Below are 21,067 nucleotides of genomic sequence, written 5' to 3'. Positions count from 1 at the left end.
AAGGCCACGACGCCGAATCCGCCTTTGAACTATATTGAGATCGGATTTAAGTGTTTTGTCTTATTGGTAACATTTATTTTTGTTAAAAATTAAACATTTAAGCATTATAAATTCAACTATATGTGGTTAATATATACACAAAATTCGACATAGTAATTTTGCAATGACGTATATTTAATTATAATCATAAACTACTGTGATTGGCTCATTTCGACCAGCGCTGAGAGAAGTAACAGTTACCACGTGACATCAGTGGCTACTTTAGAAGTACTTTAGGTTGGGAAATGATTAAAAATGAGGATTAACTTAAATACTAAACACCGACAGTTAAAATAGAACGATGTTTATTTAGATCAAACCAGACCAAACGTACAGGTCAACGACGCTATCATACCAACCTGCAAAAAGTAGTTTCAAGGAGGTATCTCGAAGCTATGGCTGAAAAAATATGTAACAGAAGTAGAAAAATATGCACATGAAATTATACTTGTTGAACTTAGCTCAACATGTATTTTACAATCATTTAACCCGCCATGGGAAATGTCACTGTTACAAACTGTACAGCATGCAAGATTTTCATTATGTTTAAAGCTTTTAAAATGGGTACACTTTCATGTAGTCTGGTGTATTAGCACAGCTATGCTAAAACTAGCATACATTAGCATGCAGTGATGGTTAGTACTACATGTAAATATTAATGTAGAATATTTTGTCATTGTAATTAGATTGTATTTAATTTTGAAATACTAATACCCAGACTACAGTTTACAGTATACTATTGATAATAATAAAATAGAATGGTAAATAATATATTTCTTTCTCGTTGTATTTTTATATCAATAGGCACAGTATTGTCTTATTCCTTTCAATGTAATTTGCCAAGTCAAAAGTAATCAAAGAGCAGTCAGATTATATAAAATAAAATGTGTAATTTATTATGTTACTAACTACAGTTTTTGTCATATAATTTGTAATAAGTAGCTGACCACAATTTGAAAGTATTCTTCCCAGCACTGTTAGCATGTAGCATGTCAGGATGGCCGAGCGGTCTAAGGCGCTGCGTTCAGGTCGCAGTCTCCCCTGGAGGCGTGGGTTCGAATCCCACTTCTGACAAACATTGTTTTTGTGCAGGTCAATCAATGTGGAATGGTTTGCATGAAAATGATAATGATTTTTTTATTATATTGGCGTGAGATTTGCATCCCATGTTCTGCCCTGGTGTGTGTATAAATATGGAAGCGGATGCAACACATCTTTGTCTTTTGCTTCCGAGCTGAGCAGATTGTTTACTTCTGTTGCAGGGTCATGAGTTGAAAGTTTTCTTCCCAGCACTGTTAGCATGTAGCATGTCAGGATGGCCGAGCGGTCTAAGGCGCTGCGTTCAGGTCGCAGTCTCCCCTGGAGGCGTGGGTTCGAATCCCACTTCTGACAAACATGTTTTTGTGCATTGATTGAATCAATGTGGAATGGTTTGCATGCAAATGACAATGCAGGTATTCAAAAGTGCAGGAAACAATGTTTTTGTGCAGGGTTTTTCAATTTTTTAGATGCCACGGAACCCCAAAATATCCTTTGTGCAAAGGGATCCTAAAATCCCCCAACACTTTTTAAATGCTTCTGTTTAGTTTCTTGTGTAAAAGGCAGATTTATTTTGTGAAAAAAAGGTCAAAATATTATTTGGAAAATGTTTTGTTTGTATTACGTTTTCTCAACTCACTGCAGCAGTGCTCATTCATGTATTTATTTGCTCATTCATTCATTTGGATTAAAATTTAAAACTCTACTAACTACTAATTATATCTACATTGACACCGTTTTCTTTCATCATTTCCGTATCACCATGTCCTTTCCCCTGGGAAAACCCCTGAGCGTGTGTGTGTGTGTGTGTGTGTGTGTTTGTGTGTGTGTGTGTGAGCCTGTTTATGTGGTTTATGAGGACACAAATTTGTATAACTACATGGGTATTACACTGGTATTACACTATAAATGTGGTTTATGAGGACATATCAAATGTCCTCATAATTCAAATGGCCTTAAAAACATACTAAATTATGTTTTTTTGAGAAAGTAAAAATGCAGAATGTTTCCTGTGATGGGTAGGTTTAGGGGCAGGGGCAGTGTAAGGGGATAGAAAATACGGTTTGTACAATATAAAAACCATTACGCCTATGGAGAGTCCCTGTAAACCACATAGACCAACATGTGTGTGTGTGTGTGTGTGTGTGTGTGTTGCTGTAAAAAAATGCCCATCATTTCAGTCTGCACTGCAGTCACAAAAATCTGATGCTGCTCTTACTGTTACGCCATATAATATACTTTAGTTCTGAACTCATAGATTGGAAAATGACCAAGTCTGTGTTCAGAAAAGCAACGGCCTAATTCTGCAACATGAAGCATGTGTATTTAGCGGAGATTGACCAATATAGATTTATTTATTGTTTGTGTAACTGATATAGAGCTGATATTTATTTGTTTTATTTCTGTTTTTGACAATTATAGCAACAGCACTGAACTGAACAGTGGTTTCATTTGGGGCTCCTGCTAATGATCAGATGTTGATCGCAGCATTTGAGAGGAAGCTTCAGTCATCTGAGAATGAAGACTCGGCTGCAATGCCTCCTTCTGGGAATCCAGCCTGATCCGGGCCGATGAGAGAGTCAGGCTGAAGTGGAGGCCTCTTCCATGTCCCGAACTCTCAAGGTTAGGAGACTGGTTTCTCGGGGTGGCTCGTGGTGGTTCTTAGTGCCCTGACCCAGTGCTTTTCTTCCCGGAGGTACATGAGGAGGTCACTAGATCATAGACGGCACATTTTTCTCCCCAGAACTGGTCTGTTACCCCCTCACTTTCCCCCTCACTACCTCCGATGGTGGAGCAGCCAAGGGGTACCTGGAGATCCCCCCCGATGGAACGGACTGTTGCGATGCAGTTGTGTCCACTGTCCGCTTCCTCCTGGATATATAACCCGCCTCCCATCCAAGGCCCGCAAGTTCTCAACCGTTCTCACAGGCAAGGCTTTCAGAGTCTGTGGACAGACAGCTTCCGCCCTGCATGCTATGGTGCTATTGCAGGACCATCATGCCAAGGTGCTGATTGACAAACACGAGGGTAGGGCTAACCAAGAGCTCTTGAATGAGCTCTGTACGGTGATGGACCTTGCCCTTTGGGCGGTGAAAATCTCTGCACAATGGTCAGGCAATGTCAGGCAATGTCCACACTTGTGATCCAAGAGTGCTATCTCTGGCTGAACCTGGCGGTCATGAGGGAGACCAATAAACAGCAGTTCCTGGACCAATTTCCCAGGCCAGCCTTTTTTGGTGATGCAGTCGAGAGCTTTGCCCAGCACTTATTTGCTGCCCAGAAGAAGATGGAGGCGATTCAACACATCATGCTCCTGCGAGCAGCTACTGCCACCACTTAGGCTGCAGCACCTCCACGGTCTCCGCTCCTGCTAAGCCTCAGCAGCATCCTTCACCCAGGCCACAGCGTGGAGCCAGTCGCAAGTGAGCCGTCCAGGTTGTTTCCAAGCCAGGTGGTAAGCGGAAGTAAAGCGTCCCTGAGATAGGCAACCCAGAGACGGAGGGGACAGTTTTTTGAGAGATGGTGACCGCACCACTCCCACATCTGGAAGAGGGCAGGGTGGAGAATCCTTGTTTTTTTCCCTCATCATCAGCAGGCAGCACATTATCTGTCGAGGACTAAGGGAAGAGGCCTCCTCGCACACCCTCTGCCAAACTTTGGAAGAAGGCAAGCGTTGCACTGCACACTCAGACCCCACTACAAGCCGCTATACTGTCTGAGTCGGATCCCTGCATTCCACCTCACTGCCCCACTGCGGGTACATCTGTTGGTCATGCTTGTACTGTTGCTGGTAGCCTGGCTAGCACTTCCCAGATCGTCTGAAGAGTATGTTTTACAGCCCATACTTCATTGTACGCAAGAAAGAATCTTGAATCAGTCCTGGCACTAGCTGCCGTACAAGATGTTGATACAGAAACGTATCTTCGGTTGCCTCCGTCCTCATCAGTACAGTCCTACCCTACCCTCTATCCCAGTGGTTTGGCCAAAATTGGCCCGCTAGCGATAATATTTGGCCCACGCCCGCAGCCAGATTGTTTTGATAGCGGCTGATTCTGAAATATATCTGTCATGATAGTGTAATGGAGGTGAGCCAGTGAAAGCTGTGCAAGTAAACTCCCCTCACGTCAAGTGGCTTTTGCAAAAAGTTGCAGCTTTTATCTGCATTGTTAGAGCATCAGACTCCCATGCGGAAAGACCCGGGTTCAGGACTACTTTGGCATGTGACCCAAAGAAATTACAACAACAGTTACTCAAAATCAATTTGTCTTTAGTGATTTTGCCTTCAAAAAAAGTACGAGAACGTTTTTTTGCCGCAATGTGTTATTTTGGGAAGAATTGAGAACTTTTCATTTGAAAAGTTCTGAAAGATATTCAAGAGTTTGTGGAATAAATCGCTAGACATGCCTCTAAAAGAGCTGTAATGAAATTTGTGGTATGATAAAACAAACAGTGAACCATTGAAACGTTTGCTTATAACGCAAGGCCTCAGCACCAACACGTGAACAGTAACATATCAAATTCAGCTTCCTTTTTTAATCACAAATATTGACAAGACAACCAGCAAAAAGGTGCCATACTTCGTCTCAAACAGCCACAACTTCGTTGCACCGGCTTTGCATTCACACAACCAGGTAGGATGAAAGCATAGCTGTCTTTCCATTCTTCTTTGATTTGCCGTGTTTTCACTGTGGACTTTCCTTTTTAGACTCTTTAGTGCCATTTTCTCTTGTTGTAAAATAATGCTAGATCAAATAATTATTACAATAAGTTAGGCTCCATTGTGTTACAAGCTAATTAAAATACACATTTATTATTTACAATATGGAAAGAGGAAATAATAAAACATAAGTTGGGCTTATGGGCTTATTCATTAATGGGCTTATTCAAGTCCTCTTTTATTTTTATTTTTAGGGTGCGTTCACACTTGTAGTTCGGTTAGTTTGGTTAGTTTGGTCCGGACCAGTAAACAAAAACCAAACATATAGTCCAGGTCCGCTTAGCGTTCACACTGGCATTTTTAACAGCGAACCTAAAGTTACCGAACCAAAGGCACAGGGAGACGGTCACAGCCTGATTGGTCTGCTTATATGACGTAGGAGCTTGCTTACCAAACATTCAAAACAATGCTGTGTGCTGGATTAAACGCCATCATTTTATGCGTGTACATATGGCATTATTTTTATCTGCTGAGAACTTATGAAGAGCTCATAAAATGTTCAAAACATTCAAAACAGCACCAGGAGGACCAGGCGTCCTTCAGATGAGACGTTAAACCGAGGTCCTGACTCTCTGCAGTCATTAAAAATCCCATGGCACTTCTCGTAAAAGAGTACGGGTGTAACCTGTCCTGGCCAAATTCCCTTGATTGGCCCTTACCAATCATGGCCTCCTAATAATCCCCATCCACTGAATTGGCTCTATCACCCTCTCTCCTCTCCACCTTTCGCTGGTGTGTGGTGAGCGCACTGGCGTCGTTGTACTGTGCTTGCCGTCGCATCATCCAAGTGGATGCTGCACACTGGTGGTGGTTGAGGAGAGACCCCTGACATGATTGTGAAGTGCTTTGGGTGTACAGTAGTACATATGAAAGCGCTATAGAAATGCCTCATTCATTCATTCATTCAGGATTTCCTCCGTTGTATGCAGAAAAGAAGCGGCCGTCTCTTATGCAAAATGGGCAACACAGGTCCTTTGATGAGAAGAACCAGGTATGCTTTTTGTGTGTTTTTTTTCTAGCATTTTCGAAACATGCTCGTCGGACCAAAGATTGATGAGGCACTTCCTCGTTGCTCTACGTTTGCCCTCTAACGTTAACGTTATACATTTTGCATACACAAAGGCGCGACGTCAAATCAGCTGACTATGCGTCGCTTCTTGTGACATTATGTCCGGTTTTTGGTTAGTTTACATGTCTTTGGTCCGTGTTGCGTTCATAAAACAATCAAACTGCACCAGAGTTTGTTTGGAAGCAGACCGAGACCCATCTTTTTAGCCGTCTCGGTCCACTTGTTTGGTGCGCACCAGGGTTCAGAGGGCAGCTTTCACATATGCTCAAATGAACCGCACTAAACGAGCAATCACACCAGGGTTCGTTTTAAACGAACCAAACATGACAAGTGTGACCGCACCCTTAGTTATTTTCATCCATTTCTCATCTACCATGTGTATTTTAGCACAGGGGTCTGTGTTGCAAGTTGGTGAATGAAGATACTTGCCAGGTTACATGTCACTACTTTATTAATTTTTATTAATATTTTACAAAGAAACAGCTCACTACCAGTTACAAAAACACTGTTTCATTATGTCAGGCATTTCTAGTTGTATGTTTTATCAGTTTATTTCTTAAATTATCACTTGACTGTATTCTTGGCCGCCATCTAGTGGTGATTGGTTTTTTGTTTTTGCCCGTGGCACAATAATACTTGCCGACCCCTGCTCTATGCGTTTAAATAGAACCTGTTTGTCGAGTGGTGCTCTTCTCCCCAGGAAGACCCATGAAGATACTTATGGCATTGCAGAGAGCGTCCTTTAAATGAACCTTTGCAATCAGCCGAGTTAAACATTCTGTTGTTGAAGACAGTACTCCTAACGGCATTGGCTTCCATCAAGAGGGCAGGCGACCTGCTGGTGTTTTTAGTCAAAAAATTGTGCCTGGAATTTGGCCCGACCAACTCTCATGTTATCCAGATAAATGTCCATGGTTCCCATCACTCATTCAGGGACTAGGTGGTGAAACTGCAAGCACTGCCCTCGGAGGAGGCAGACCGAACCCTAGCTTTGCTCATTCCCATCCGTGCTTTTTACGTCTCTACGTAGACTAAATGCAGAGCTTTAGGTCCTCAGACCAGATCTTTGTCTGTTATGAATGTCAGCAGAAGAGAAAGGCTGTCTTCAAGTAGAGCTGCAGGCTGGGCGACACATAACACGTTAGATTCTTTAGCCTTTGTGTAGAGCTGGTATCCTCATCTGTGCCTGCCTCAAGCAGCCAATAATACCTGAGACCCACTCTTGCTGTACCATTTTTTCTTCTATGGACAGGATAAATACACTCAGTGTTCCAAATTGTCAGTCCATATGTGTAATCTCCACATGCAGACAATTCGTATGCCATTTTGTGCTATCAAGACGCATAATCACTTTTTAGCGTGTTGATCAACGCCGTTTCATTCTATCCCCCTACACTGCCTCTACCCCTAAACCTACCCAACACACACACACGCTGCCCCTGCCCCTAAACCTACCCATCACACACACACTGTCCCTGCCCCTAAACCTACCCATCACACACACGCTGCCCCTGCACCTAAACCTACCCATCACACACGCTGCCCCTGCCCCTAAACCTACCCATCACACACACACTGTCCCTGCCCCTAAACCTACCCATCACACACACACTGTCCCTGCCCCTGCCCCTGCCCCTAAACCTACCCATCACAAGAAACATTCAGCATTTTTACATTTTCCAAAAAAAAAACACACATAATGGTTTGTTTCGGCGTAGACATTCACGCGGAATCACACGCCGTAGATATACACGCGGATAGCTCAAAATGCATGCAGATAACAAGCCACTTGGCTTTAGGAAGTGGCGTGTATGTTTACGCAAAGTCATGATGTCATGTTGCCACATGAGACATCCCTTTGGGCAGGATGGATTTTCCGCAGCTTTCCTTTCCTCTGGAAAGAGTATGCTTTCCCAGTGTTATCCAATAGTCTCTGAGTGGGTCATGCGCAACACAGGTGATGACTCTCATGCAGGGTGCTATAAGTCAGCAGCAACCGTGGCATTTTCCTAAGGATGTCAATACATCAGTGATGTTGCTGTAAAATTGTGAACGTGACCTACTAAAAGGGAACTTCTCAGTTATTTGTGTAACCCTCGTTACCTGAAGAAGGGAACCGAGACAGTACATCCAATTACCACAGTTGCTGTACCACCACTGTGTGGCCAAGTCACTAGCTCCACTAGTTCTGCTTTTATACCCACAGTGTGGGGAACAGCGTGAGATGCAAATCTAGCACACCAATGTACATTGGCTTATTTAGTTTACACTCAAGGGTGATTGGGCTCACATGTGTTTCCCCAAAATGTCAGTGATGGTGACGTAACGTCTCTGTTTCCCTCCTTCAGGAAATGAGGGTTACATACCTGAGAGGTTTTCTTTAACATTTTAAATACTGTAATTTTTGCAATATCACTCCCTCCTTCCTTACATACGAAACAAAATACACTTCTACATCAATAAATCTAAAATAATTTTAAAAATAAGAAAAATTTTGTGCACTAAATACTCAGTACAGCACTCAATACACTAAAGTGTATTTTTAAATAAAATATTTGATATAATATAATAATCAAATAGGTAATGAATATAGCATGTAAAATAATTCCAACTAATTTAACTCAAACTGCCTAAATAAAACAAACATTACTGCTGTTGCATCTTTTTATTAATTACAACAGCATATTAACAGCAAAATAAATTTACAAAGTCTAATGTTTTCAAATGGAGAACATAAATAAAATGTCAGGGGGGTCTATCAGCTCCCCATAAATGTAAGCATGAATATAAGCATTCATTTTAAGCTACAGTTTTAAAAGGTTTGTGTTGTTTAATAGCCTAAAAAGTGGAGAGAATTGAACATGCTGGAATATCCGCTGGAATACGCAAATATTGTCCAAAAAAATAAACAAAACAGTGAATGCATTATTGCAAGTACCGAATCCATCTCATCTGGTATGCTATCAGAATTATTAGCAATGGTTTTGTCTGTCTCAATTATGAAATACCAGCTGAAACCTGTTGTTTTTATCAATCTCTTGTGGAGATAATTAATTTCCAAAGCTGTAATTATTTAGATGTTTATTAGCTAAATAGTGTTACACTTTATTTATGACAATGTGTCATTGGTACAGTGTAATTATATATTTAATTAGCAAGTAATATTAAGTAACAAGGTTAGGGTTTGGTTGAGGGTTAGTTGCATGTAATTATGCATAATTTACTGTTATTACTGTGGTAAGTACATGTAATATATGTAACAATGCCACTGTAAAATAAAGCGTTACCAATAAATTCATATAGTAGACGTCAATATAATGTAAGCAGTTTTAAACGAGTGGATCAAGTGAGTGGATCTTGTTACATCAGGTGGCCATGCTGAATCATTTCCTGCTCAAACCGGCGAGTGAACGGCACTGCTATTATCCATTTTAAACAGGGGTAATGACGTAATTATGTTGAATGTTTTTTGCTTGAAATATAGAAGATATTGTTGCATACTGTCACAATTTTTACTATTTTAAAAAGTTGTGAGAAGTTCAAAACACCCATCGATCAACAAGCTAAACATACAGTTTACACTTATATGCAAATGTGCTTGTGACATTTTTTGTGCTTAAACTGTTTAAATGTCGAAGATCTATCTTAAATGATTGGCTGTGGTTTTTTTTGAATCTGTGCTCATGAATTGTTGACAGACCCTTTAGCTTTATGCTGTAGTAGTTGTAGTAGCCGCGGTAATCCCACCGCTGATGAACTGTTTTTGTAAAGTCAAATGCATTGCGTGTTGCATCCATGTGTTGTGAATGTGAGTGTTTAATAATCGCCTGGTGTTTAATTACAAATGGAAAGTGATACAAAATCAGATGCTGATAAACAAGAAAATATAGTAGTACATTACATTGTTTTTACTCTTTTTAAAATTAAAAGAAAGATATGCCATAGCTTTATTAATTTTATTATACATATATAGTTGTACCATTTACATAAAGGAGTCTGTTTTACAGTCTACAAAGAATGTCCTTATTCAGTTAGCTGAAAGCTGCTAACTTGGAATATAGTCCAGTGGACTATGTAAGACAGGAAATGTCTTCAGAGTGTGATCTATTTCCTGCACTGACTCACTGCACATATCATTTAAGGATGTTTTCACCTCTGTGGTTCTGTCATATGGTAAAGAATGAAGGTTTATGGCTTGCTTTAGTGGTGTAACATTGCAACCATGTGTCACAATCAGATGTTCTTGCTCAGGAACCCTGTGACACTGCCAGAACTGTGTGTCCTCCTGCTGCCGGTGGGTCTTCATGTGGGCATTTCGACTTTTCACCTTCAAAAACACCCTATGAAAAGAGGTAAATTGTGAATCAAACCACAACCACTGATTCATAACGGGATGAAGTTGTTTCTGATTTTGACTCAGAACGCAGCTTACTTTCCACACTCGGTGCAAGGAAAGACGAGGGCTGACTCAGTGTCTCCACTGGTGGTGCTGTTGGAGGGAGAACTTCTCACCGAAGCCGAGCCCAAAGACTGGGACAATGTGGGCGCTCTCTGTTCGGCTGGAGAGCTACAGAGTAGTCGGAGATTGTTCTGGTTCCATGTTTCTCCATTGGTCTGCTGGGAGAAAAATGGTAATAGTTTAACCAGAAACAAATGTTAATTTGCTCCAACCCCATTTTTCCTTAGAACATCAGTAATAAGTTGCAAAGTAGGCACACAATTTTTTTTTTCTCCAAATCTTCTGAAGTCATACAATAGGTCATTACTAAGTGTTTTTGAGTAACACACTTAAATTGGTTTGGTTTTAATAATAATCAGGAAACTATTATGGAATAAGACTCTTCAGAGGGAAAGATGATCTGCTGTATGAAGTATTAAATGGTGCTTTTATTGTGCTTTTGTAGTGTTTTTGCAGCTTGACAGAAGTTATATGGAAAAGACCCACTGTTAAAAAGAAGCGCACTTTGGCATATTTTTGAAAGAATATGCCTAAGTGTAAAGTTCATGCAAAGTTTTCAGACACGTAATTGCATAAAACTCTCCTTTTGTGCTCCGCAGAACGGCTTTGGAACCACATAAAGGTGAGTAATTAACGACAGCATGTCATTTCAGAATGAATAATTATCAAATCATCTCATGTAGAGTTTTTTTTTAGCAAATCGTAAAAAAAAATTCAACTATTGTGTAGTTAGCAAAGAATTGTCATCTCCATTATTAGGGAGATTTTGAAACATTAGTTTCTGTATTTAACATTCAAAAACGTTGGAAAACACTGTGTCATGATCATGATGTGATTGGATCCCAGAAGTCCTATAGCTTTAGGTCACTCTGTGATCAACACATTGTCTTATGTTGTATTTAGGCTTATTCGAGACCACCTTCTCTAAATGAAGATATGCCATCTCTTGCAGGTTACTAATGTTGCGCAAAGTTGTGAGAAAAAAAGTGACACTCGTGTATACAGCTGTTTGCGCGTGCATCCATTTTTTTATACAAATACTCGGTGTAGTTTGGTCTCTAACTAATACAACAACCATGTTTGTTTCAGTTAAAGCCTTTTCAACAATACATGACAAGTCTGTTATGTAGGCTATTATGATTTTACAGAGCACATTTTCATGGAAAGCGTTTTTTGTTTTTTTTCCGCACTATGAAAATAGAGCACTTCTAATAGGTCACAAATTAAAAGCATTTGTTAAGTGACTCCTTATATTCACACTGTAAAGGCAAGCTTCTAAGCTTTGAAACAATACTTATTTGGTGGTAGTTAAAGGGATAATTTACTCCATATTTTACTCACCCTCAACCCATTCTAGGTGAATACTACACCTTTCTTTTAGACGAATACAATTTGTATTTAAAAATGTCCTGGCCTTTCCAAGCATTATAATGCCGGTGAATGGCAGCCCAAAATTTGAAGCCAAAAAAAGTGCATCCATTCATTATAAAAGTACTCCATACGGCTCCGGGGGGTTAATACAGGCCTTTTGAAGTGAACTGGTGGGTTTTTGAAAGAAAAATTCCATATTTACACATTCTAAAGTAAAATATCCACATATGATGGCTCGAGGGTGAGCAAATTATGGAACATTTTTGGGTGAACTATCCATTTAAAGGTGCCCTAGAATGAGTTGAAACTATTTTAAATTGTTCCCTGATATCTACATATAGGGTATATGACTTATTTAAGGGTTAAATTTGTCCATTTATAACCCCAGAAATTGCCTGTTTCTGACGAAGAGAAAGATTTTGAGGAACAACCAATTGTTTTGAGATTGGAAATAGACACTTTTGAGTGGTAAGTTTGAGGCAAAACGTAACGTCAGTGCTATAACTTCAGCCTACATGATGTGAACTAGCATATAACATTAACTTTACACGTTAAGTCAAATCGACAGCTGTCACAACTTTGTTTTTAGCATTTTAAAAACATTTTAATCACTGTAATGCGTCACTGTTTGATTTTACAATGATAGCTTCTTCACAAACTAAACAGCGAACTGAGTAATGTTAGCGCACAAATATGTTGTTTGTACAGTACGGTAAGTTAGCCTACAGTGTTTTTTTTTCATATTGTTTTTTATTTTAACAAATTGACGATGCCTTGTCAAATTACTATTATTTTAACTCAAGCAGTGGAGATGACGTCAGCAAGAAGGATCGAGTGAGCGATCAGTAAGCGACTAAACTAACATAGTTATCTCATGAGTTGTGTGTTGTTGATGAAAATAGCCTATAGGCTACATTATAATTCTATCCGACAAAAGGGATTGCCATATGTATCTACAGTTGTATTTTGTAGATTTGTATGACTACACTGGCAGGAAATACTATTAAAGGTATGGTAGGTAGGACTGATCTAAAACACTTTTGTCCAAATTTGTTTAAACTTTCTTTATATGTCAATACATAATTAAAATGTAAGTACTCTGAAAAGGAGAGTATAAAAATCGAGTGACTCTAGACTTTTTAATCTGCAATAAACACCGCTCATTATTTTCGTTCGGGACGAAACAAATGATTGGCTTGGGCGACTGTCACTCTCTCTCGCTACCATGACGACCACCGCTTTCGCTACAGGATCTGCCCACATGCGAGTGCTCATTTGATTTAATCAGTTCAAGAGGCAAGAAACCTAGGCAAAATAATGGCAGAGAAAGAGCATTCAAAATTCACAGTGCAGGGTTTTGCAGTCAGCGAAGGCAAACAATGCAAAAAAGAAGACAGTACGAGTAAAGGCAATGCACAGAAAGTCTTTGGATAAACAAAGAAATCTAACGCGAGTAAATATCAGCGTGGCTTTTCAACGATGGTGAGAACTGAGGGACCTGAAAAACGACCCATTGCTGGCTGTATTTCTGCTGGACAGGTCATCTTTCATTTTGATTATACATTTTTTGGTTTATGTTTTCATGAAGCATGTATCAAGAGCACATGAAGCTGCCTAATATAGCTAATAACATTACTTAGCATAAAGTTACAATGTTATACACTTAGCCATTAGTATAGAGATGATAAATACTCAATATGTTTAGCCAAGTTGATCGCTGTTGTGCTGAATTTGAACATTTTAATTACTGTAATGCCACTGTTTGATTTTACAATGATAGCTTCTTCACAAACTAAACAGCGAACTGAGTAACGTTAGCGCACAAATATGTTTTTTTTTACAGTACAGTAAGTTAGCCTACAGTGGTTTTTTTTTCATATTGTTTTTTATTTTAACAAATTGACGATGCCTTGTCAAATTACTATCATTTTAACTCAAGCGGTGGAGATGACGTTAGCTAGAAGGATCGAGTGAGCGATCAGTAAGCGACTAAACTAACATAGTTATCTCCTGAGTTGTGTGTTGTTGATGAAAATAGCCTATAGGCTACATTATAATTCTATCAGACAAAAGGGATTGCCATATGTATCTACAGTTGTATTTTGTAGATTTGTATGACTACACTGGCAGGAAATACTATTAAAGGTAGGGTAGGTAGTACACTTAGCCATTAGTAGAGATGATAAATACTCAATATGTTTAGCTCAAGTTGATCGCTGTTGTGTTGAATTTCGCAAAATTTAACTTTAGATAACAAAATGCATGTGTAAAAGCGAGTACACCGCATCCAGGAACTTTTTTTTAGAACTAAGTTAGCTTTAGCTACTAATCAACAATGCTTTCATCATGGAAACTCTTACATGCAAAACACAGTATATGTTATGAATCTTACCCGAAATTCATCTTCATCACAGTATAACTGATGTTATTGGAAAAACATGATGCTACCCATTTTCTTTGCCTTATAAAGATAACTAGCTCGTTACCAAATCAAACAAAAATATATTTTAAACTTTACCAGTATCGGTAATCTAGCTTGATAGTGAGTACTAAAAGACATCTTATTGGTTTATATTCATACTGATAAAGTTATGTTTTATTACATGTGATTCTGATTCTGTCTCTACATGCACACTGCTGGTCTGAGATAAATAATGCGTCTTCCAGCTGAGCGGCCAGTGTAGCGCGTTCGTGTATTTTGGGGGCGTGGCTTTGGAAAGAGCCCAGAAGGAAGAAGGTGGAGTGAATGGAAATAATGAGCTGTCTTTAAAACAGTCGTGAGAGGTCTACAGACACTCAATTTTTATACTTTCTTTTTCAGAGTACTTATATTTTAATTATGTATTGATATATAAAGAAAGTTTAAACAAATTTGGAAAAAAAGTTTTTTAACCAATTCCTACCTACCCTACCTTTAACTTTGACATATGTCATACTGATGTATACTACTTTGAGTTTCCTATTATTGCTGTACTAACAACTTGCGTGGGGTCTAGATAACACAGGGGGAGGGGATATTATCGTAATGTTGTCTCACTAAGAAACCTTTAGTTTAATCAGAAATAGTTTTGACAGTCAATAAATGGATAAAATCACTACTTACTGCTCGCGGGAATATAGTTTGAATTGCCGCTTCTCCGGTATCAGAAGCTAAGTGAAGCCTGCTATTGTCCAGGCTAGAAAAACTGTCCATGGTGAAATGGGCCGAGCAAACGAACAACTTTTAAATAAATTGTTGCGGTATCTGGTTATAGATATACATGACTCTTGACAGTTTTTTTCTGTGGGAAGGGTATGAAAAGTCCACATTCCCTGCACAGCCTGGAAAATAACATCTATATCCATGACCTGCCATTTTCACTATCCTCCCGTGATGCATGCACTGCTGTTTACAAATGTTGGGGGCGTACATATTAATGATCCCAGCGATTGCGTCACAGATGGCGTTATGGCCTGTTTTTCTGTGGTGTTTTTCACAAACAAGATTTACATATGTAGGAGGAAATAATGGTGTTTGAGACTCACAGTGTGTGATGTCCATGTACTGCAAGGTTATTATAGTTTTGCTTTTTGAAATTAGTTTTTATTTTATTATCGTTTTCAATTTTGCTACAAATTTCAGTTTAGTTTTAGTTAGTTTTACAAATGGTTTTGCTAGTTTTAGTTTAGTTTTTATTTTGCAAATACATTTCTATTTAGTTTTTATTTATTTCGTTTCAGTTTTAGTTTTAGTAATTATAGTTTAGCAGAGTTACCATAATGAAGTGTAGAGACCAAATCAAGGGTTTTAATTTCAGCAAAGTTTAATGTTTGCACTGATTAGAGTTTAATCTTACTAAACATCCTTAAGTGAAATAACTTGATAAACAAGCATTATTGTTTAAACCCAGGAAGGTCTTACAAAACATGCATAAAGTTGGGTCTTCACCTTTGAGCAAAAAAGCTTAAGTCAAACTATGACCTATACAAACAATGATCTGGAGATTAAAAATGAAATAAATTATATTTTGATATTAAAAAATTATATTTGATATTTTTGACATAGGGTAATACTCAGAGGATCTATCTTAAAGAACAAAATAAATGCAACGTAAAATATAAAAGTAAAAATTATAAATTCCAGACAAACTCATTCATAACAAAGATGAAATATTGTTAAACAATTAAAAGCTTATTTTAATTTCTTCAGTAGTACAATGTAGGCTAGCAGTGTAAGACCACAGCTTAAGTCATCTGAATACAGCCAACACACTGTTGTGCTGTGTGTGTGTGTGTGTGTGTGTGTGTGTGTGTGTGTGTGTGTGTGTGTGTGTGTGTGTGTGTGTGTGTGTGTGTGTGTGTGTGTGTGTTGTGCTATAATTGTAAAGGGGACCAATGTCCTCACTTATCTAGTAAAATATTATGATAACTGACTAGTAAGGACATTTGACTGGTCCTCACTAGTTAAAAAGGCTTATAAATCGGCCAAAACATGTTTTTATTTAAATCTATTGTTTTGCACGTTCTTGGGATGGGTAGGTTCGGGGAGAGGGATTGGGTTAGGGGATATAAAATATCATTAACCTGATATAAAATCATTGGAAGTCCATGCAATGTCCTCACTTATATAGTGAAACAAACGTGTGTGTATGTGTGTCCTGGTATTCCCTATTTTGTGGGGAAATGTCTCCACACAGACAATAATATTATTAGTAGTAAATGATTATGATAATACCTTTGAGCCTGTCAATATTATGCAAACATGAAATCTCAAACGGACAGTAGGCTAGTACTTGCTACTAGTTGCTGACTTTTGCGCCTGCTTCTAAAACAGTGAGCTTAAGTTAAAAGAAGTTCAACGTGCATCTCGTTACCTTGTGTTATTTCCCCTTTCACTGCCACGGACGCGTTGATTCTTTGTGAACTGCCGTTTAGGACTAGCGATGTGTTGCCTGTCTGCACGCGTCCGTCACAGGGCAGCGGTTAATCTCCTCCTCAGATCACTTCACGCGCACTAGCGCGATATACAGACACTCCCTCAACCGCCACAGTCAGATTTTCCACCACATGAAATAGGGCTTATTAATAACGAAAACGAATATTTATTTTTGCTAATTATTATTTTATTTCAGTTAGTTTTTTAGTAGGAGTAGTTAGTTTCGTTTAGTTTTAGTTTTTTATTTATTCAGATTTTTTAATTTTATTTCAGTTTACTAAAATGTTTTTTGACCAATAGTTTTAGTCTTAGTTTCAGTTTTCGTTTACGAAAATAACCTTGATGTACTGAACTCTTGTTATTCAATTATGCCATGGTTAATTCAATTTTTCATTCTAGGGCACCTTTAAGCAAGTGGCTGTTAAGTAACATGATAAATATAAATATAGCATCCGCTTCGGTTTTAAGGTTATCGATTAATAGATTACTTGATCATTATTTATGTAAATTGACATCCATAGGTGCTTGGTGATTGCTACACAGTAACACATCTTAGATTAATATAGATATATTGAAGAAAGGTGAGTCTATATATAGATGAGTGAGTACAAGAGATGTGACAGAAGGCAGAGGCTAATACAGCATGCTTTAGAAAAAAAGGTGTGAGCGTACTAGTAAATGACAGGAAGTGGAGAAAGCACCTAGAAGTTTCAGTATGTACACAGACACTCACAGAGTTTGACACTTCACAGACAAACATGGCGCTGGAGTTTTCTGATATTTTGCTGTTGGATTCTTTCTTTGGTTCTGGAGTGTTGTTCATCGCCCAGTCTCCCTAATGAAATATATAGGCTATGCATTAAAAATATTTATCATTTCCTTACATAAATGAACAGACATACAATAATATGCATGTAATAATTAACTAGTGTGATAAATAAGTGACTGCAGAAAGTATGTGTACACTTAAATCACTCTTAAAAATGTCTGAATGTCTTTGAATTAGATAACATTGATTATATCAAAGCATCTGCACCTTTCAATGACACTTGCTTTAATATTTAAAAAAATATTTTGTTTCCTAATGCAATGCAATAAGACATTCAGAGGAGTATTACTCGTAAACTGCGTTGTAACTCACCCGCTGGTCTTGAACAGGAGTAGCCAGAGCTGCACTGATTCTCGTACCCAGACGCAAACGTTTTTTCCATGTGTAATAGTACTCGACACACTGAGACACTGACTTTGTTTTGACCTAAATACATAAAAAACATTCTCACAGTCACCAAACTCACTAATGTATTTACAAAAATAAAATAAAAAAACAGATTCATTTTTATTGCATGACTGCAACTACCATTTTCTGGACTAGATAGAAGTCTTTGTGATGAATTAAAAGTGCTTTGTTCAGCTGCCGTTTCTCCTGAAGTGTCCACCTGTCTGATCCTGTTTGATGATAAGAGAAGAAATACTGTAATGAGGCACATTTAGTATTTTAAGTCCCTTGACTTACTGTAATTTCTAATCTCATACTTCCTCAGGAAGGAATTATTGCATATATCAGTAAAAGGAAAGACAACATGAAGATCTTCTATTTATTTTTGGGTACATGAACAGTCACGCACCTGCGTAATGATAGTCTGTTTTGAGGCTGGATGTGTTTAGCGTAGACAGGAGAAGCTTTTCAAGGGTATTCTGGAACATAATAGTTATTTTAAGGCCGTTTAGGCAAGTTTTAGTGTCAGTAAGCGATAATAAGAAAAAGAATTACCATGATATCTCCGCTGCACTCAAAAAGACAATGAAGGACATATTCTATGTTTGCTCCGCCACCTGGTAGTACACTAGAGCAAGCCATTTTCAGAAGATTGTCCACTGAAACAGGAAAAAATGTATGGTAGTCAGAATTTTTTTTTTTTTTTTTTACTGTGAAACCTAAAAATAACATGGACATCATATGAATCTATTATTTAATCTATAATTTTTGCATAGTTAGCCTAGTTAACTCTGGGGGATGATTTTATGTTTTACTTTGTAGGCATTTGTAAAAGCACTATAGCTGCTGCACTTAACTCATTAAGCACAAAAGTAAAACAAATGTGTTTTAGTTACCTTTCTGCTGGTTTTCAGGGGTGTCCATGTCTTTGGTGGGCAACCACAGAAGAACAGCATTATGGCTATCATCCTCTATGAGGGGTTTACTCTTAATGTCTGGGATCTTTGCTTGAAATTCTTTACCAACATTAATGCGACTGTAGAGAACATGAAAGAGCTGATTACGGAGTTATTTTAATCTGACATTTTTAAATGCAATAAATCAAGCAGTTGACAGTAACATGATGTGTAGCTTAAAGGTGAAGTGCCTATTTTTTTTTAAATTTTAAACCACTTTTATGATTATCATACCTCAAAGCATGCAACTTGAGTAGAAGTGTAATATTAGGTTTCTAAGTGAATAAGGTTTTGTTGTTGTTGTTGTTGTTGTTGTTGTTGTTGTTGCAGATATGGAGGGGAAAATATGAAATGGGAGGAAAACCAATTTCAATGCTTTTGTATTTGTGTTAGGGATGTCACGATGCCAAAAATCTAGTAGGCTATACTGATACCACAAAAAGTACACAATACCCCATACCATAGTCTATAATGCGGTAAAATATTAATAATAATACTTAAAGGTGCCCTGTGTAAAAATTGAGGTAAAACTATCCCAAAAATGACCTACACGCATCAAAACGGATGGCCGAAGCCCTTGGCCCCTTAAATGTATCTGATATGATAAAAATAGCTGTTTTTACCTGACCGGAAAAGCGGAAGTGCGGGCGCCCGGCGACTGTGCCCTGTCCCGTCATAATAAAAGTCCCGATACTCGCGAGCCGTTTAGAATATGCGCCCCTCCAGTGAACGAAAAGTTGCATAGTGCACCTTTAAACATTAACGTTTCTTTTATATATATATATATATATATATATATATATATATATATATATATATATATATATATATATATATATATATATATAATATTTCAAAAAGGTAGCCTAACTTGTTTCAATAGTTAGTAATGAAGCAAGAATGAAATTAATGCATTAGAAACAGTAGCATAAATAAATTCATTAGAATAAAGACACAAATTAAACAATGCTGCATATTTTTTCTGGTAGGTAGGTTTAATAGTAGTATTCAATTAAAAATACCACAGGAATTAAACGATTAAATATAAAATAACTCTGAATGGTCATAACTGTACAAGTTAAAGCTGTAGTCCATAACTTTTCGGGCTCTAGCGGTTAATAAGCAAAACTGCATGAAGAATCTTGCGGAAGAACATTGCAGCCGGTGTCATAAGAAATCCTGTCCCCCTGTAAAATAGTGTTCGCTTTGGAACCCAGAGCGATTGTATTGGCTGAAAGAACTTTTAATGGGTAATCTGTTTAGTGCCTGATTACAATTCTTACAAAAATCACGTTTTGATTTTTGTTGTTTAAATTGTTTTAACATAGTCTTTAAAGGTGCACTATGCAACTTTTCGTCCACTGGAGGGCGCCTATTCTAAACGGCTCGCGGGTATCGGGACTTTTATTATGACGGGACAGGACACAGTCGCCGGGCGCCCGCACTTCCGCTTTTCCGGTCAGGTAAAAACAGCTATTTTTTATCATATTAGATACATTTAAGGGGCCAAGGGGTTCGGCCATCTGTCCACACTCTTCCCTGAACTGAAATGAAGTAGTGGGCTGTACTTTCCACATGATTGACATCAGGTTCAAGTACGCCAGGTTGGCTGGTGGTTATGATGCCCGCATACCGCCTCCCATGGCCGAGACTAGTATTACGATACCTGTCGGGCTGGGGCTAGTAATGCTACTGCTAATTAAGGTTGATATCTCTGCAGCACTATAACTTGACATTTTTTTAATGACATCATCACCCTTATTTCTTCTCATTCTTTTAATGCGTGTAGGTCATTTTTTGGATATTTTTACCTACATTTTTACACAGGGCACCTTTAATGTCTTGCAAATCATATGTTTCATATACTAGTATATAGCTGAAGATATAAGTTGCAAAATTAAGCATATCTTGTTCTTAATGTGTTTTTTTTAGTTAGTCTGGCAAAGCATACAGCTACCCGATTAGCTTAGTTATACACCACGGTTGCACCCAATCTACATCCTAAAAGCCCTAGCCCCGCTTTAGTGTTTATAGAATAAAAAAAATCTGTTGTATTTATTTTGTGCACCTGTTCTGCATATTATTATTGTTATTATTATTATTAAATTGTAGGTACATTACTATGTTGTGATTTTGTATGGGTATTATAACTTAGTTTATCAATTGAAATAATTTACAATATGTTAGGCATGTAATTCCTCCCATTATAGCTATCAGTTACATATTTAGAATAAATATTGTTTGTGTGCACTTAGTATGACAATGAATTCATAATTTATTTTTAAA

At 38.0% G+C, this 21,067-nt stretch overlaps 1 protein-coding gene and 2 non-coding genes across 5 annotated transcripts in view; 2 read left to right on the top strand and 1 right to left on the bottom strand.

Moving 5' to 3' along the window:
- Window positions 1–1,030: 1,030 nt before the first annotated feature.
- Window positions 1,031–1,113, top strand: trnal-cag (transfer RNA leucine (anticodon CAG)). The gene has a single exon. It is a non-coding gene; the product is annotated as a tRNA-Leu (tRNA).
- Window positions 1,114–1,348: 235 nt separating this feature from the next.
- On the top strand, window positions 1,349–1,431 carry trnal-cag (transfer RNA leucine (anticodon CAG)). Its single transcript has one exon. It is a non-coding gene; the product is annotated as a tRNA-Leu (tRNA).
- A 7,109-nt stretch (window positions 1,432–8,540) lies between these two features.
- The window catches only part of LOC137091543 (transcriptional-regulating factor 1), a 32,618-nt gene continuing 20,091 nt past the window's right edge, over window positions 8,541–21,067 (bottom strand). For 2 of the 3 annotated variants that reach the window (XM_067456069.1, XM_067456067.1), the window contains exons 8-15: window positions 18,722–18,861; window positions 18,381–18,484; window positions 18,235–18,304; window positions 17,967–18,055; window positions 17,751–17,864; window positions 17,343–17,444; window positions 10,297–10,481; window positions 8,541–10,204 (exon numbers count right to left, since the gene is read on the bottom strand). In XM_067456069.1, the coding sequence (XP_067312170.1) occupies window positions 9,910–10,204; window positions 10,297–10,481; window positions 17,343–17,444; window positions 17,751–17,864; window positions 17,967–18,055; window positions 18,235–18,304; window positions 18,381–18,484; window positions 18,722–18,861 (1,099 nt within the window). In that variant the 3' untranslated portion in view covers window positions 8,541–9,909. The remainder of the gene's footprint in view (window positions 10,205–10,296; window positions 10,482–17,342; window positions 17,445–17,750; window positions 17,865–17,966; window positions 18,056–18,234; window positions 18,305–18,380; window positions 18,485–18,721; window positions 18,862–21,067) is intronic. The other variant, XM_067456070.1, reaches the window with a different exon arrangement.

Source organism: Pseudorasbora parva, chromosome 10, assembly GCF_024679245.1.
Source record: "Pseudorasbora parva isolate DD20220531a chromosome 10, ASM2467924v1, whole genome shotgun sequence".
Classification (NCBI taxonomy): domain Eukaryota; kingdom Metazoa; phylum Chordata; class Actinopteri; order Cypriniformes; family Gobionidae; genus Pseudorasbora; species Pseudorasbora parva.
This window is presented reverse-complemented; position numbering and strand designations above follow the sequence as displayed.